This window comes from Varanus komodoensis, unplaced genomic scaffold (genome assembly GCF_004798865.1).
Source record: "Varanus komodoensis strain SLA01 unplaced genomic scaffold, ASM479886v1 scaffold4, whole genome shotgun sequence".
Classification (NCBI taxonomy): Eukaryota; Metazoa; Chordata; class Lepidosauria; order Squamata; family Varanidae; genus Varanus; species Varanus komodoensis.
In genome coordinates this window covers 20,181,860-20,201,500 of record NW_025335941.1, presented here as the reverse complement: position 1 = coordinate 20,201,500, position 19,641 = coordinate 20,181,860, and the positions used below count along the sequence as shown (strand labels likewise).

The 19,641-nt window shown below is 40.3% G+C and overlaps 1 protein-coding gene across 1 annotated transcript in view; it reads right to left on the bottom strand.

Moving 5' to 3' along the window:
• Nucleotides 1-7,617, bottom strand: part of TMPRSS15 (transmembrane serine protease 15) — a 66,887-nt gene extending 59,270 nt beyond the window's left edge. Inside the window, exons 1-3 of the mRNA XM_044441752.1 lie at nt 7,596-7,617; nt 6,365-6,486; nt 1,462-1,529 (exon numbers count right to left, since the gene is read on the bottom strand). Coding sequence (XP_044297687.1) covers nt 1,462-1,529; nt 6,365-6,486; nt 7,596-7,617 — 212 coding nt within the window. The remainder of the gene's footprint in view (nt 1-1,461; nt 1,530-6,364; nt 6,487-7,595) is intronic.
• Between the last annotated feature and the right edge of the window lie 12,024 nt (nt 7,618-19,641).

The following is a 19,641-nucleotide window of genomic DNA, read 5'->3' as shown; positions in this document are numbered from 1 at the left end:
CTCCTGTGAACAATCTCCCCATCACCACAACCTCCACGGCTGGTATGTAATTAAAAAACCCAACAAACTACATGACATGAGTGCTAATCACATAATGAATACCACATGGAGTTACATCCTCATTCAATAGTTTGCAACTTTGCAGTCTATTAAATGTAATGCTATACAGCAGCGTATGCAGCATCACAGTGGACTATAGATACAGTGGACCTAAACTGATATTTTTGGGGAAATTTAAAACATTTATGCTGCATGCATCTGTGTGGTGCCCATGCTCATATCTGTGTACGTCTGCTTGTTTGATTTCTTCAAATGCAAGCCCAAAGGCTCTGCTTTTACTTCATGTATACTATATTGGTACAACTTGACATGAGTGTTATTCATACTCAGAAGGGCAAATCTATGTTTCATTAACATTATCAAATGCATCTACCAGCTGTTGAATTTCAAAAAAGGAAACTTATTTTATGGCATCTTATTTCTTGATGGATCAATTTTAGAATTGATTAGAACGGCATCAATGCTAAAATGACAGTGCATTCAGAATGTCAAAAGGCCTGGGGAAATCCAATAAACTAGCAGAAGATATAGATACTTTATGGCTCATTGCCTCCCTTCCTACCTGCTTACCTATCTACAGGAAACTCGATTCATCTTCAGGTTATTATGCAAGCTACAGGCAGCAACTGTACAGAGGAATCTTCTGGAGGGCGCAGAATGATCCAAAGGGAGAGAAAATGCCTTATCCAAAGCTCAGCCAGGTTCATGCTGGCAGGGCAGAAGAAAGGAAGAGAAGATATCTGTTTTTCCCCCTTTCTGCCCAGCCTCCTTTTCAGTAGTTTCCAACTCCTTGGAAACAATAGGAAGAAGATGATGGATGCAGCTCCAGAGCTGCAGTAAATCTCTCCCATGGCTATGGACCTGGATCTGCCCCCATTTTGTCTCTATATGCATTGGATGTTGGGGAGACATAAAAACTTGAGAGCTTTCCATGGTTGTAAAGTGACTTCTGATCCCTCCCTCTGTTAGCAGATTTTTCTTAGCTCTGGGTAGAGCGACAAGTGTGCTCTCAGAGGTGGACCACTGGTGGAGGATAAATCCCTTGGGACACCTTTGCAGGGCCCATGAGGTTTTATTTTATATAATTTATTTAAAATGATTTACTTGATGATTTTATGTAACTGTCTCAATTTATTTGGGCATGTTTTGTATTATTAATGTTTTGGGATTGTTTTTAACATTACTGAATTTAAAATGTTGCATTGATTAATGATGCTCAGGAAGCTGAACTATGAGCTGTTGTGGCAGCCCACCAATGGAAAAATAAATAAATAAATAAACAAAACACTGTTATACAATTGTCACAGTTACATATACTTCAGCCCCTATGATAACAGTGGTACTTCATGCATAATTGTACATAACTGAAACAGACTGAAACTAACAATGACAACAACTCACCTGAATTGCAAAACCTTACAATCCTTATACGCATTTTGAAGTTCACTTGCTTGAAAGATCTCATCTACCTAAATGGAGAAAAAAGATTACTAGAGGCAGAGTAAATATAACAAAAACTTTCTTGAGATTGTCAGTGTCTAGGTAATTTACAGAACTACATTTACCCAGCTCACAAGTACACAGCACCAGAAAGGTATTGGGCCCATGAGGAAGAAGCTGGTTCACCTTATGAAAACTGGAACATCACTGTACACCAGAATACAGCTACTGTTCAGATGTTACATAGTAGTATACTACTACCACTATACAACTACTATTCAGATGTTCTGCATCTGCTTACATTAGACATGTAAGGAACAAGACTACACCAGCCCCTATTCATGGAAGGCACCTTTTTGAAGATTCTCCTGTATCTATGTGGGGCCTCAATGTGATCTGGAATACTGGAAATCCATTATTATGTTCAACGGGTACTCACTGAGATGTTTGTAGTGACTGGATTTGCACACCATGGCATGGGTTTGACTGGGTTTGCACACCATGGCATTGTCAGCTAGCAATGAAGGGTTTTCATTTCATCTGACAGGGTAGTTTAAATTTTAGGAACCTGTGACTGGTTCTAGGAATGATCATGCCTACAATGTGTTGTCATGTTATCTGAACTCAAGAGAGCAATTTTAACATGGTTTCTCAGGATCATCTCCAATAAGTCTTGAGAAAAAAATCTTGGATACCTCCACACTCCCTGCATTCACGTTTCCTTTTGGCCCAGTTACTTACATTCTGGGAAAAAAAAAATTTTTACTGCTAAGCCTTCACATTTCTGGCAATTCCCCCTCAACCTCAGAGGGTGCCAGGGAGTTTTGTCAGCCGCCCCTCGGGCCTGACGGTGCTGTTGCTTAACGCCAGGTCGGTCAATAACAAATCTTCCCTCATCCATGACTTGATTGTGGATGAGGGGGCTGATCTGGCTTGCATAACGGAGACCTGGGCGGGAGAGGGGGGGAATGTTGCCCTCTCCCAACTATGCCCACCCGGGTATCTGGTTCAGCACTGTTCGTGCCCAGAGGGGAGGGGAGGGGGGTCGCTTTGGTTTACCGAGCCTCCATCTCCCTCACAGGACATCCGGTCCCCTCGAGGCCGGGGCTGGAGTGCCTCTACTTGGTGTTGGGCAACCGAGACAGATTGGGGATTCTGTTGGTGTACCGTGCACCCTTCTGCCCAACAGTCTCCCTGCCTGAGCTGACGGAGATCGTCTTGGACCTGGTGTTGAGGACCCCCAGGATGTTGGTCCTGGGGGACTTCAATCTCCATGCCGAGACTGATCTGACCGGGGCGGCTCAGGACTTCATGGTCTCCATGGCAGCCATGGGGCTGTCTCAACATGTCATCGGCCCGACCCATGAACGTGGACACACCCTGGACCTGGTTTTCTCGACGGGACAGGAAGAGGGTGGTCTGAGGGTGAGGAATTTATGTCTGACTCCCCTGTCATGGTCAGATCACTTCCTGGTGAGGTTTGTGCTCGAGAGCGACTTCTCCCTCTGTAAGGGTGCAGACCCGATTGTGTGGGTCCACCCCCGGAGCCGGATGGATCCGGAAGGATTCCTGAAGGCCCTGGGGGAGTTTCCGGCTGACAAGACGGGTGCTCCTGTCGAGGCTCTGGTCGAACTGTGGAATGGGGAGATGACCAGGGCTGTAGACACGATCGCTCCTAAGCGCACTCTCCCACCGGGCAGAGCCCGCTCTTCCCCTTGGTATACCCCTGAATTGAGGGCGATGAAGCAGGTTGGGAGACGGCTAGAGCGTAGGTGGAGGAAATCACGTGATGAATCTGACCGAACACACTTGAGAGCCCACTATCGGGCCTATGCTGTGGCAGTGAGGGCGGCGAAAAAGAGATATTTTTCCGCTTCCATTGCCTCCTCACAATGCCGTCCGGCGGAGCTTTTTCGAGTGGTGCATGGCCTGGTTTGTCCAGGTCCGAAAGAAGACCTGATTCCACCCTCAAAGGCCCGCTGTGACGACTTTGCCAGGCATTTCAGGGAGAAAATCGCTCAGATTCGTCACGAGCTGGATTCCACTATTGATACAGAGGCTTTAAGGGAGACGCCAATGCCGCCGTCTGGTCCAGAATTATTGGATGAATTTCAGTTATTGCGGCCCGATGATGTGGACAAGGTGCTTGGACGAGTACGTCCCACCACTTGCTCATTGGACCCTTGCCCGTCTTGGTTAATAAATAATTCCAAGCACGGGATTGGGACCTGGATTTTGGAAGTGATTAACGCCTCTCTGAGGGAGGGTCGGGTGCCTGCCCCTTTAAAGGAGGCGGTAGTCCGACTGGTCCTGAAGAAGGCGTCACTGGATCCAGAGATGGCCACTAATTGTAGACCAGTGGCCAACATCCTGTTTCTGGGCAAGGTGTTAGAGTGAGTGGTGGCGGGACAACTCCAAGCACTCTTGGATGAAACTGATTATCTGGACCCATTTCAGTCCGGCTTCAGACCCGGGTACGGTACTGAATCTGCCTTGGTCGCCCTGTACGATGACCTGTGCAGGGAGAAAGACAGGGGGAGTGCGTCCCTGTTGGTTCTCCTGGACCTCTCAGCGGCTTTCGATACTATCGACCATGGTATCCTTCTGGACAGGCTTGCGGGATTGGGGGTTGGAGGCACTGCTTTGCAGTGGTTCCGCTCCTATCTCGATGGCCGGTTCCAGAAGGTGGAGCTGGGGGACTATGTCTCTGCGCCATGGCAGCTATGTCATGGAGTGCCGCAGGGGTCCATTCTGTCCCCATTGCTGTTCAACATCTACATGAAACCGCTGGGAGAGGTCATCAGGAGGTGTGGGCTGCGGAACCATCAGTACGCTGATGACACCCAGCTCTACCTCTCATTTTCCACCAATCCAGGTGAGGCAGTGGCTGTACTGAACCGGTGCCTGGCCAAGGTAATGGTCTGGATGAGGACCAATAAACTGAAGCTCAATCCAGACAAGACGGAGGTCCTGTTGGTTGGTGGTTCTGGCTTTGGAGAGGGTGAACTGAACCTTGTTCTGAATGGGGTTGCACTCCCTCTTAGGGACAAGGTTCGCAGCTTGGGAGTGCTCCTCGACCCGGAGCTTTCACTAGAAGCTCAGGTGACCGCAGTGGCGAGGAGCGCTTTCCTCCAGCTTCGGCTGATCCACCAGCTGCGCCCCTATCTGGAGTATGACTGCCTCGCGACAGTGACACATGCATTGGTGACTTCCCGTCTCGACTTCTGTAACGCGGTCTACGTGGGGCTACCCTTGAAGACGGTCCGGATACTTCAACTGGTTCAAAACAGAGCTGCCAGGCTGCTGACGGGGACTGGGCATTGTGTTCACATGACTCCAGTTCTCCGTCAGCTTCACTGGCTCCCCATTGAAGTCCGGGCCCAATTCAAGGTGTTGGTGATGACCTATAAAGCCCTAAATGGCTTGGGTCCTGGTTACCTGAAGGAGCGCTTGCATCCATATATGCCCAGCTGCCCCTTGAGATCGGCGGGGGAGGCCCTTCTCCGGGAACCCTCCATGAAAGAAATTAGGAGGGTGGGTACTCGGAGGAGGGCTTTCTCTGCGGTGGCACCTAAGTTATGGAACGCGCTCCCCAGAAGGTCCGCCTGGCGCCGTCGTTATTTGTTTTTGGGCGCCAGGAGAAGACCTTTTTATTCAAGCGGCATTTTAACTGTTAACATTATTGGTTTTATCTGGCCAGGGCGGCTTATTTTATACTGTGTTGCTGTATTTTAATTTTATATTTATATTTTAATTTATATTATAATTATTTTAATTTATTGATGTGAGCCGCCCCGAGGCTTCGGCGAATGGGGTGGCATAAAAATGTTTTAATAAATAAATAAATAAATAAATAAATAAATTGCCCCACTTTTAAATTTGTGTCAATTGTTCTGGCAACTGGGAAAAGGGAAATAATAGAAACAAAAGCACACCAAGACCAAATCAGTAACTATTGCAAAGGGGAACTGTGAAAATAGGGGTGAGGGATGTGGGAGGAATGTATCTTCTTTTTGGAGACTCTGGAATTACCAAATTGAAACAGGGCAGTGAGAAGTGTTGGATCAATGGTTAAAAGGATAGAATCACCTTGCCAAATGGGAGATATTGTCCCTTTCTTTGTTGGTGCACCGACTTCCACTATATCCCCCTGGTTTTCCTCCCACTTCATGTTATTTTTTCCTCTGGTCCTTAGCAAGTGGTTGTGATTTGCCTGCACATGGTAGTACTTTGTTAATTTCTTTATATGCTACCTACTGTATTTTTATACCCTTTGAGAGAGGGAATTTACAAGGGCACTAACAAAGCAAGACTGTGCGTATTGTACAGTGGTAAGTGTACACTGGTATCCTTGCAAAATACTGAAAAATAATAACTATAATAATAACAGTAAAGGCATTTGTTCAATTTTATTGTTTTAATTACAATAAAAGGAAAATGCAACCCTATTTGCATTCTTCTGAAGCACCAGAAAGGTAGCAAACAAAAAGGGATTGCAATCAGAGTAGGTAGGGGGAAGGAATGACAACAGAAGAAGGCTTCTACCCAAAAGGCACTGGACTGGAGGACTAAGGTGTGAAGGAAAGTGAGAGCAAATCATGGTAAATCCACTTATCTATTGGGTGTCCCACAGAACAACACCACTCTGTGATTGTTCTTTTGCAGGTGGCTTACTGTGATGGGTAAATGTGTCAGTTTTAAAATGTTAAGACTATACACGCTCTACCATGCACACATGTTCACACATGGTTCCACATGCACACCCATGATGTTTAAAATAGATTTAAAATTTAAATAAAGATTGGGAAGCTGGTGAACACCAGTCAATGATAATTTGATAAACTGATGTTTAGTTGAGTCTCACCATTTGCTGAACATCAAAGGCAAGAGCTTTGAAGGCTGTTGATGATTTCTCTTGCAAAGCAGTGCTGAAAGATGCTCCTGAGAGTATCGTGAAGGTTCCCTGGGCTGTACGACTGCTGGTGGCTTATAAAGAGGATATATACAAGGATTTGAAAATGATATTTTTGTCATGTTTCTGTCTGTTTAGGCTTGTTCTTAGCAGTTTACTCATTTGAGTATAGATCCACAGCATAAAAGAGGAATAAGCAATGTATTTTCCATGTTTAAATAGAAATCTATTATCAAGCTTCTTCTTAATCTCCCCCTGTCATCCTTACTTGGACCTTACAACAGATCTACTCTTACTACTCAGCCTTGATCTGGCCATAGTGCTTCCTCTGGGGTAGCTGAACCAGCATTTTCCTATCGGCAGCTGAGCAATGCAAGAGCAATTTATCATGTTAGAATGCAGGGAATTTCCAATAGTAAGAAATATATAACATACAAGGCAGAGGTAGCTGAGCCTCAGCCATGGAAATCACTAATTATGGCACTGCTGCCTAAGGACTAGATCACATCACTGAGACACTGACCAGAGAAGGATAATGACTAGGCAGTCAGTTTTATCATATACAAGAAATCACAGTAAGAAACAGAATGCTTCCAGAGTAAGAACTAAGGATTACTGTTGTTTCCTTTGGGCATGAAACAGATACTGTTCTCTGATGTGTAGCTTTGAAAAGAGACAGCTTTGATTTGGCACATACATATCTGACCTTTTTTGTCAGATCGCATGTATTGCTTTGGTGAGTGAAGAAGGGAAAAAAAAAAACCTTCTTACAGTCATTTGATGTGTTAGGTGGATAGGCTTAAAATTAAGTTTTGTTTCAATCATCTGCAGTCTAAAAAGTATTCAAATGAATAAAATTAGCCAATCTAACCTGAAAATAGATTGACTTCAGTTCTGAAAAAAATCAATTGAAAAACAATTTCCTCAATAATGCACAAGTCACTTGTATTTCCTACTAAATCAAGGATACAGAACCTAGGCCCAGGAGCCAAATCCAGATCTGGTTTCCTCATCAGCACTGTGGGGTACCCCATCAACACCACCCCTTTCTTGGCTCCATCCCTTCCGTTGACCATCTGGTGGTTTCTCATATTTTGTTGAGTGTTCTCCCGTAGGTGAAACTGGCAATAATAGGATATTTATACTGAAGCTTGTTGGTAGTTTTGCCACATTGCTCCCCTACCTGTGCTTTCACCTCCATTCATTCCTGGAATGCGACCCTCAAGAATTTCTAATATATGGAATTTGGTCCTCCTGATAAATTGCTGCTCTAAATGAAGGCTACTGGAGAACTCTAGCAGTTGCATGTTCTTGGTGGCCACTAGCAGAAGCATGATGACCAATAATATGATGCTAGCCTCCAAGCAAATATCTCCCACCATGAAAAGATCTCTACCTCTTGTCGCTGTTTAGTTTTGTGTTTGAAACTAAGCTGTGGCAAATTTAACATGCTCTTCAAATGGAAAACCTTTTTGGGTCAAAATTCTGTTCTGATGTCAAAGGCATGAACTCTTTTCCAGATAAATGTAAGACACCTTAATCCACAACTATGAAGACACACCACACTTTGCAAAGTGGAGTATTAAATATGCTTCCACCAAGGAAGTTGTTTTTCTTTCTGTCTTTTCATTCCATGCAACTGTATTCCATTAAATCAAATATTCCATTGATTTAAGTGAGTACTCTGTAGCTCCTACAATCAATTCTCAAACTTGTACATTAAAGGAATTCAAACAAAGACATAAGTACAAAAGCAACTTTCATATCAGCTTTAAAGGCACCTTGCTCCACACTTCCATTAAGTCAAAGGGCACATGCTTTACCATTTAAATTGTGTTTCAAGGGCTACTCCTGGGGCTTCTGTTTTGCTTTTTTCCCCCTGTACAATGATTCTTTTTCAAAGGAGCAGCACTTCAGCTTAGCATCAAACATGAAAACTAATTAAAGTAACATTAACAGCTGACTTCAGAGTTTGAAGGTTTACGAGAGAGCTGAAGTCTTAAGTTCAATCCCAACTCCTTACCTTGTTCACTTGTCTTGCTTGACAGCCACAAAAGTATTAATAATCCAATGCAAATGCATATTGACAATGTAAACAGGACAGTAATACAAACTTCATACTTATTAAGAGGAATGCCTTTCTTCTTCTTCAGCTTCATTTCAGGCAGGAAATTGGCCACTAATTAAGAATTGTCACCAGATGCATGTAAGGATGACAAGAACAATTATCAGCTTGGACAGATATTTATATGCTGAAGATGATTGGAAATTAACTACAACTTTAGTCTTAATTTAATGTAGCAATTTCAGCACTTATGTCTGTGCCATCCAGTGCAATGCTATGCCTCAAATAGATTCAAGACAGGGAAACATAGCTCCCTTTGGAAGAAAAAAAAAAAGATAATATTTTTCAAGATAACTTGTATACACTTGAAACGCCCAAGGTTGTAAATGTTAATTGTCAACTTCATATTACTATTATTTTCCCATTTATTTGTCACTAATGAAATTGCAAGGACACTTCATGCTATTGTGTACAGCTACTGGGTGGATAGTTCCTTGAACTAACAGGAAGTTATGCCTCACTTTTTGCACTGAGAAAGGAGAAAGTCAAAGTTCTAGACTGCTGAAAACAGCTAGTTTCCAAGGAATCAACTGCTTCATTTAGGATTAGGATCATTATGTGACCAGGAATGGGCATGATAACTCCATTTCTTGTCATTATCCATAAGTTGCAGGTAAACATCTGTGGTGGGAAGATTTTGTGGACAACTTCCCTTCCAGCATAAATTACTCCTAAGTTTTAGGGTTTTAAAGCACATGATTTTGAGGGTTCTAGATCACATGAGGTTTCTACACAACTAGAGAAAGCTCTCTACTTCAGATGCATGCTTGTCCTCACTCTTCACCCTTCTGTCTTGATTCTGAACAGAAGAACACTTAAATAAGGGAAGTCTTGAGGGATATTCACATTTCAATATTCAGGCTAGCTAAATTAGCATGACTTGCTGATTTTTATTTTGAGTTCTTTGTGCCTTGCTTTATTTGACCATTTAACTCTCCTGTATTAGGACATTTGGTTGCATTTTTAAATGAAGATTTTTTCATTAAAATCTTCCATTGTTTAAGATCACCAGTTGTTAAACATACACCTAAGTTGTACTGAGTTCTGAATTTCCTTGGCTTTAGGCAAAAATCCCTAAGTTCTTGCCTCCCCATACCCCATGAAGGAAGGGGGCTTGAGGAGAAGGACTTAGCAACTTCCCTAGCAGCTAAACAGTTTCCCCAGAAGCTCCCTAACCCTAATCTTATTTGTGACAGCATCTGTTTTGGGGGGCGGGGTGTAGAGGATCTCTTAAGAAAAATAGGATGTTTCACTAGGATAATTATTCCTTCTCCTAGATCCATAAAAGAGGTCAACAGGCTTCCTTTCAGGAAATTTTGTTGGTTATCCCTGTTGTTTTTATTCAGTGCCGATAAATTTCTGAATAATCCAAGGGTCCCCAGGAAAGCCTTTAGTATTCCAGTGCCCTTTTCCAATATTTTCTGTTCTGCAACCCTCTGTCATATGATTGAGGATTTGTTGAGCGCAACTATACTGCCTCTGTACCAAGTTCTTCACTGGCTACCATAAAATTGTGTCACAGAGACAAGGACTACCTCACCTTAACCACTGAACATGCAAGTCGATGTCAGATTGGCCAGAACTTCCTTCCTTTATTAAGAACAAAAAAACTACATTTCTGGCTAGAATATCTTGCAGGGTCACGTCACAGTGAAATTTATGTAGAGTCAGCAATATCTACCATTTTGTGAGTTTCATAATCACATTGTGGCGATTTTATTCTTCCCTTTAATCATGACTGCACAATTCAAAAAACACAAAATGCACAATTCAAAGAACACAAAACGCAGTGTTGTGCATGGCTCTGTGTGCTTTACTTCACTAATTCCAAATCTATGAGGGGGGAAAACTGTGCCAGACATTTAGTCAATCCATCTATGGGGAAATGATTTGGTTACACGCACAGGGCTGGCCCCCATTAGCAGGATTAAGTCTGACTCAGCTTTCTTCTGGCAGGTGTGTTAAATGATTTGGTCCATTTTGCAGTGCTGGCTGCTGTGAAAGAAGGTAGATAAACCACACTGACTGATCTGTGATGAAAATCTGGTAAATTGTTTGCTTATTTTTGCTGACAGAGATCATCCATATTAAGAAAGCACTTGGATATTTTGCATACTGAGAAATTTTAACAATTTTGAAATATAAGCACATGTGGCATTTGACACAAATTAAAATGGGTACAAAGATTTGCTAAAAAGTCATATTATAATGTAGTGATAACAAATGACTAACAATATAGCATTGTGATTTTCTTGCACACTTCTAGAAAACATTTTGACATCTCTGATTTCTCAGTGTAATTCCCAGAGTAACCATATTAGACTATTACACATAAAAAATAGGCATTTCATGCATCTGATGTTTTTTTCTTGCTTGGATAAGCTCATACCATTTATTGATGCTTAAGCTGACAGGAATAAAATATCTGTTATGACTGAATTGTCCCCACTTTAAACTCAAGAAGAGAAATGCACAAGTGAATTCTCAATACAGTAAAACTAGAATGATGTCTTCTTTTTTCTGAGCACTTGGAAATTCCTGCACTGAAGGAATAGCTGAGCAGGTCAAATGCCCCCTTCTGCAGTAATCATGTTTTAGGTTTCAGTAAGTCTGAAACAAAAGGAAAAGAGCCGAATCCTAGAGACAATAGAAATCTGTGAAGATGATTTGGGAAAAGAAAGTTAACTTACAGTAAATCGCTCCAAATGGATTGTTGGAAACTAATATGTCTCTAAATTGATCTATAGTAGAGAAGTAATTAAAATCTCCCCTTTATCATATAATGACATTGTATGCATCAAGATCTGAGGAGAATAAAGTAAAACTGGCAAACAAAGCAAAGCTGGAAATTCACCACTTTCTACTGTCACATTTTGTGGAGGATGGTGACAAAAAAAAAAAAAGAAAGAAAGAAAGTCAAGCCAACTCTGCTGTTCATTGGTTTAATAAGATATTGAAGCTCTTAGTTGTGAATACCACTTCCCAGGACGTGCTGAATTTGAACGATATGATTTACTGGAGTTAATATGTGAAAGGATGGCATCATGCAATATATAACACACTGTTCCATTAGGACACTCTTTGGTATAGCATTCTTTCATGTTCATGCAACAGAAATTAGCAGCAATGGTGGTCACTTATTAAACTTGCAATGTTCATAATAAAATGATGATGTACATAAACCTGGGTTACCATTCTGTTTTCACATGTGCTCTGAAATTTGATGCCATATCAAATGCATGAAAGAATAAGGGCCAGATTCTGGAACACATAATTTTGCACACAGTTTCCAGTAACAATGTTAAGATTTCAGCTTCTTTATGGAACCTAAATAAAATTGGAGACATAACTGTTATCTACTCTTTCACCTGAAAGTTGCATTATGCAAAAGCAAAAGCTTAGACCGACCTTCCTTAGCTTGGTGCCCTCCAGACTTACTGGACTACAATTCCCATTGTCATCAACCAGTATGGTGAATGGGATGATGAGACCTATAGTACAAAACATCTGGAAGCCACCGGCATATGGTTAATTTAGAGCAAGGAAGGCTACTGTTGTCTTCATGTGGCTTATAGGCAATTAATATTTATTTTATTTATTACTGGATAATTTTAGGGTGGAAAACTTGTGGAACTCTAGATGTTTCTACATACAACTCTGATCTACCCTCACTATTAGCTATAGTTGAAGGGTATTGTAAGCTCAAACATCTGAAAGTAAAAAGTAGCTTGGCTTGTGAAAATAAGCATTTTGATAAGCCAAAGTCCTCTCTGTCAAATGTAAGGGCTTTGTGATATAAACAGGATAGATTCAGTTCCTTATCTCCACTGATAATGCTAATAGTAGAAGAGAAAGGCACGGCAGGGAGGTCAAAAGGATCTACAGTAGCACTGATGCCAAAATGTCTTTTTTTATAGTAAGTGGAAATAACAGCAAGTTAATAACAGCCTGGTGATGGGCAAAGTTCTGTTTCTGCTATCAAAAAGTTAATAGCAAGACATATGGCTATTTAAAAATATATTACCTTTATACCAATAGCCAAAGCAGCAACATAGGCCAAGAGATTCTCATCAGTGTTGGGAATCTGTGAAAATCAAAGTGTGACTTCTTTAGAAGGAAATTCAGTTTCACTTCCAGATGTATCCGGATGTTCATGTAAATAATGGAATGCATTGTAATGTGGTATAAATAACTTAAGAGTGAGGGAAAGAGGTTAGTTATTGTAACTTGTAGATCATTTGAAGACAAGGCCATTTTCTGGAAACATACTCAAAGCCTGGTAGGTCAGTTCATATCACTAAATATATATTATGTTAGTAGCCAATGAACGAAGGTGATCATATTCCATTCATAGCCCACCTATTTTTTTCCTTGTGAGGAACCCCACGTGGCTTTCATAGTTCTCTTCCACTTCTTTTTATCTTCACAACAAACACCCAGCGAAGTAGGTTGGGCCCAAAGTCATCCAGTGAACTTCATGGGCAAGTAGGAACTAGAGCTGAGATCTCCAGGGTCCCCAATCCAACACTCTTACCACCATGCCACACTTGTATTGCATTATGCTGTATCTGAGTGTGCTATTTGAGTATCCTCTCTTATTTCTAACCACCCCATTTCATTAATTCCCAGGTGTGATCAACATGGCAAATTATTCATTCTCACTAGTAGAAATAATGACAGTACTAAAACTGTATTTCTAGGAACTTTGCTATGTTGGGCCTTTGGTATGTAATTGAAGTGCAATACATATGTTTCCCACATACACAATTTTATTCATTAATATATTTATTGCTAAGCTGCCCTTCATTAAAAGATCTCTGTGTGATATAAAATAAAATAATAAAAGGAAGAACATGTATCAAAGGCTACAAGAATAAAACAGCTGAAACAGCAATTAAAACAAAGCCATAAAATTCAGCAGAAGAGATAAAAAATATAACCAAGGCAAATTGCACTGCATATAGATTGCTGGAGCAAATGAAAGGATTTTTCCCCTCTTACTGAAATGACATCTAAGCTGCTGTCAGGTAAAGGGAGATTATTGCATAGACAGGGTGCCACAGTGGTGGGTAGTGACCGGTGACAAAGAGGTCTTGTCACAGGTCTTTAGCCACCTAATATCAGGCTAAAGGAAAACAAGGGGATGAGTGTTAGATGATGACCGGTGAGTTCAAGTAGGCTCACATGGCAGAAGGCCATTTTACAACTGCAGGGGTTCCCACTCTATTTAAGTGTTTATAGGTTACCACCACTATGTTTTATTGTGCCTGGAAATGATCCAGCAGCCACTACAGTTGGAAAGAATAATTTCATGGTGTTACAGAGGAGCTTTGATTGTGCTAACTTTCTGACATGTGCATTGTATGATATGTGTGTAAATAGCATTGCTCTAATGCGCATTGGTTCGAGATGCTATCTTATTTCCAGAAAATGCAGCCCAAGAAGCTGCCAAGGATACAATTAAGACTCTGAATCATCACAGAGACAGGGCATAATTACTTTCTCCTTGATTTGATTGAAGGGAAAGCTTCCCTATAACCATGGAAATATGCAAATACCTGCTTAGGAACAGAGGGAGCCTATACAAAATCAATCAGTCAATAAAATGCATCAGACCATGTGTCAATGTAGCCTGACATTTTTAAGATTATCTGTTAGAACTAGTGTACTGATCTATTTACTATGGCAGAGTTGAAGAACCTCGGACCAGGAACTAAATCCAACCCCCTTTGGGTCCTAATATACGGATCTGGAATTCCTCAAATAGTTGTGCTCCTTTTTCCTTGCCCTACAGTAACCATTGATTGTTGGGTGGTTTCCCTGATTTTCTGCAGTTTTCCCCCCTATTATATAAGATTGAAAGAATTAATACAGTTAACTATCATATACAAGACCATGATAGCTTATATTATACAGTTAAAAAATATCATTGTGAAATGTTTATTGGTGGATTATTTTTATAAGCATGTTATAAGTAATGAAGGTTAAAATGTGTATAAGAAAATTATTTACATCTGTGTTTTGCTGCATGTTTTGCAGTCATATGAACTGTGGGTTATGAAAATTATTGTGCACAGTTATTACTGTAACCAGAAGCTCCTTTGGTGCTTCCTGATACAATCCTCTGTCAGTGAATGGCACAGTCCTACAGTTATTTGCTTAGAAATAAGTCCCACAGAATTCAATAGGACCTATTCCCAAGTAGGTACACATAGGACTGCAGCCTAACACTTCTAGAGCTGCACTCATAAATGCATGTGTTATAAGATACCTATCACTAGAGTAAAAACTTCCTAACTCCATGCCTTGACATAAACAGCAAGGAGGTCCCCACCCCATAACACATGCATCAAATCATAAAACTATTTCATTGCCTTTGTTTATGTGTCAATCATTTGTAACCTTCTAAATCTTCATCTTATTACTAGAAGATTGATGAATATAGGAATGCTATATGCTAGATTACAGAGGTACATTTCTGTATCACCAAGCAGTGCAAGCAATTTACTTTCTCTTCCTTGCAAGATCTTCAGTCAACAGGGGAACTGAATGCTGAAAGAAAAATAATTTATGCACTTTTAACCACCTCATGAGAAAAGATATTCAGGTTAGACCTCTGTGGTAATCCAATTAACTTCTTGCTCCTAATTAGTACTTCACAGTGGACACTTGACAAGATGATTGAGAAATAAAACAATCAAAAAAATGAATGTGGGGGGATTTCTGCCAGGGTATCTGGAAATGCATGTGTATTTTGAAAACAGAGGTCCATTGTCAAAACCATTTGACAATGGTTTTGCACACTATTTTATTAGGTCTACTTGGTCCAGGCAGGCAATTACAATGAAATCATGGAGGCCTGGATATGTTACCAGAAGCCATTGTGGTGTGGCATTGCTTATGAAATTCTAACAATTGCGCTAGAATCAGACTGTGCCATACAGTGGTTAGAGCACTGGACTCAGGAGATTCAGGTTCTTGTCCCAAGTTTGAGTCTTGAGGCTCACTGACTGACTTTGGTCCAGTTACTGACTTTCAATCTAGTGTACTTCACAGTTTTTTTGAGACTAAAACTGAGTAGAGGGAAATTGTGTAACCCATCTTAGGTTCCTTACGAGGAAAAAAAGTGAAATATAAATGTAATCATAACATACATGTGAGTAAAACGACTAAATAATACTAGTTTCCTCATCTGTTCAAAAAATACCTTAACAGAACAAATGATTTGGTCCACAGCTCACAGACTTCCACAGATTGATTTACCTTGTACACACAGCCTTTGCACATTATAAAATGTAGGGCACAGACTTCACCAAGAAAGTCTTTGTGTGTGTGTGTGTGGAAGAAAAGGACGGAATCAGCTATGGAGTTTGTGTAAAAGCCCCAATCTATATGGGAGGTCCAGACTTAGTCTTGACTTTACACAGTGCTCTTGATTACTTAGATTCATGAGATAATGAGTGAAGTACATGGAATATTACAATAAATGCAAAACCTATATATCATGACCAGCTAGGAACAAATACAATTGTATCCATATAGCCATACAGTAATATATCCCATAACACAGTACTTCACGCCATCTGGATTTAGTAGGCAAGTTCATAAATGTTCACATGTCATCACCTCCTTAATAAATTGTGGATCTGTGTTTATATAGAAGTACAGAAAGAATCAGTCAATAGAAATGTATCTTTTGATGCCCCCCTCCCCAGAATTAATCTTGGCTTTAGTGGCTAGAGAGGCTCAAAGGGAGGTAAGTAAAGAATCTTATCAAATCTAGTTCTAATTAGGGTAACCAAGAGATGCTCCTCTTCTTCCAATATTCCATTGTTTGAATTCAGCAATTGTCCAAAGGAAGGAGGAGAGTGAATTCTTGATTTTGCTTCCTTTAATGAAAATTCAATTGCTTAGTCGATGAATTTGCACCCCATTTCTTTTGCAATATGCTTTTAAAACAATCTATACTCGTATGACTGAAAATCTGGCCATCTCAGTTTAAATCATTTGTAGCTCTTAGCAAACTACATTTTTATTTTGTTTCTTTTGAATGTAACCACCATTACTTTCAGAGTCCCAGAATTAGTAAGTTTGAAGGATTGCTCCCACTACTTCCATCTGGCTGACATAAAGGCAAGCAGTGGCTGAGTATATCTTTCTTTCTTTTTTCTTTTTTTAAAACAAAACAAACATCACTATATATCACATGACAGGCAGATCCTAATCTGAAGGGACTAACCTGTCAGGATGATGGATGATTTTAGATCCTTGAGGCTGCATGTGGGCACACTAGTAAAAATTATGAGTCAGGTTTGTACTGACTGACTGTGCTTTAGCACATCGATAATAATATTGCCTGCTTTCTGGAATATTCCCCAACAGCAGCTATGGATCCCTCTGAAATCTAATGTTTAGCAATTTCTCAAAATTGTGTTGAAAAGAACAACTACAATGAAAATAGAAGGAGAATGGAAAACTGACTTCCATATTTGTGTACTAAAGTGTCTTCTGTACATGCAGGTCATACTGTGTAATCAGTAGTATTGCATTACTTGGCTTTTATTCCAAAGGAAGGGGGAGTACTTCTGCATCTGATAAAGAGAAGTGGATGTGTAAATCATATGTTAAAAATAAAGTTTTATAGCACAGTCAAACAGCAGCAAAAACCAAAAGAAGAAAACATGCTTCTCTGAGAAGCTAGCCAAATGGTAGATTGTACAGGATTCAGGGAGAATGCAGTTGAGACATTATCTGTTAAGCTAGCATTAAGGTAGCATTCCAAGTCTTCAAGCTCACTTTGTAGACCATTGCATTATATGGTATTACAAGCAGAGGTATCAGGAAGACACAAAAGGAAGATGCCAATCATAATGAGTGAATGTTTTCATACAGGTTAAAAGCCATTTCCAGATATTCAAACGTGCTAAATTGGAGATGTATAACTTGCAGCCTCAAGGGGAGCATTTATTGCTTGTTTCCAAAAGCACCTTGACCACTACCACACTGCTGAATTCCTCCTCATCTGTACTCTTCACTCATCCCAGAGGTTTTCATTGAGATAATTATCTCTGCGCTGCTGATAGTAGTTCAAAAAGCAACCTTCATTAGAATTGCCGGTAGAAGAGTGAGTTGAAGGCTGCCAGCTCACTCTCCAGGAGTTCTCTCCACAGATTACAGGGGATGTGAATGCACCTAGTATATATCTTCAGGTGTGTACACATGCATATATTCAACCTTCAAGACAACATAACATGTAATCCTTGGCAGAGAAGGGATGGAGCACCTCTAACCTCAATGCACCAGAGGTGGGGAGTCGTGTTAATGTGACAGGCTCTGCCCTTGAGCTGCATGGGGATTCCCTTTGCATCAAGCAGCCCTGCACATATTAGTGTGTGGAATGACTTCTGTTCAGGGTGATGTGGCTGGTAGGCACATTAAGAACAGGTGGTGGGTTCACATCTGCAGACTTCCCATTTTCCTTAATGCACCTGAACTCTTCTCATCTGACAATTTGTAAAAGTAGACATTTCTACACAAATTTTACTAAACCTGGGTTGGTTTGTACATACATGCCCACAGTAGTATTTGTCTGTTGCTTGTACATTTCCTTTTCATTTATTTATAAATATCAGTAAACAGACAGTTTGGACATAATGTAAAGAGTTATATTAGGTGAATGAGACATAGTGAGCTTGTACTTGCTATGCACAAATATATGTGTTTCACTTTCTACAATATTTGGATTTTTAATATTATGTTTGGATTCAAGATCAGTTTCTGATTTGTTTTATTAAAAGTCTGTACAGACTTTTGCATGTATTTTCATATGCATTTCTCCTAATATAAAAATTTGATGTGCTTTCCCCCAATATATGCAATCTTTTTCAGTAAAATTCATAATACATACATATATATATGATGTGAATTTTCAGTGCAAAATTGAAGGATGATTGTGTTGTGGTTCACACATTATTTGGAAAATCCAATTCATATTGGTTTGTGTTAAAATGTGCGCTAAACAACTTAGGACATGGTTATGTGAATGGTGGTCTCCCCTTTTATAGAGCCATTGGACAGCACTGTCCACATCATGGGGGTCTTTTGTCTGTATCAGACCTTCCAGAGATCTATCTGACAACAGCAGCCCACTGTGGGATGACTTTCCCTCTGTAATACGTCAGGTAACGGTGATAATGTACTTTCGTCAATCATTGGAAATGTACTTTTGTTAACCATCATTTTTGCTAGCCATTCACTTATTTAAATGCTGTTCTGCTTTTAAAGATGGGTTGTCTTACAATACATGATGATACACTTTGGGACTCTAAAAATAGAAATGAAGTATAAACATATGCTAAAATAATAAATACATCAAGCTAGTTTATCCTCCATCCTTTGCAGACATTCTCTCCTCTCTTCTCTTTCACATGCAAGAGATAACTTAAGGCAGCTGCCTTCTGCTTAAACCAGAATTCTCTGTTAAATCCATACAAGGTGATAGATGAATCTATGGGGAAAGATGAATTGTTAGTTAATTTAAGCAGACCAGGTTCCCTTGCCAGTATCTCCCAAGTTTGGATGGAGAACCTTAGTTTAAACTGAGATATGAATGCTTCTGAGCTCTTTTGGCACATGCTTGAAGAACAGAGGGGAGTCAAATGTACAAGCCCAAGGCCCACAGGAGCCATGCATGTAACAGTAAACCATGAAAAGAATCCAGATTCTTTCTTCAAATGCAATAGCAGGCCAGATTGGTCCAATATGGCTTGGAGATGCTTCCCAACCCAATTTTACTTGTATACATTAACTACCAGTACAAAGGTAATGAAGCAAACAGTTGCCTTAGATACTCAGTTAGGAACATTTTCCTTTCGTAAAATAAGGAACTTTTAAATAACTCTCTTCAGACTCATCCTAATCTAAGTAACCTTTTCTTTTATATGGTCAATAATTTTGAATAGCGAAATCATCTGTTTGGATATTTGTTCAGAAAAATGGATAAATAAATAATAATAAAAAAATAAGTCAAATCCTGTTTCACTTTAAAACACAGAAAATTGCTACTGTTGAACTGGGAAATCTCCTAGAAAAGCAAACCTACTGT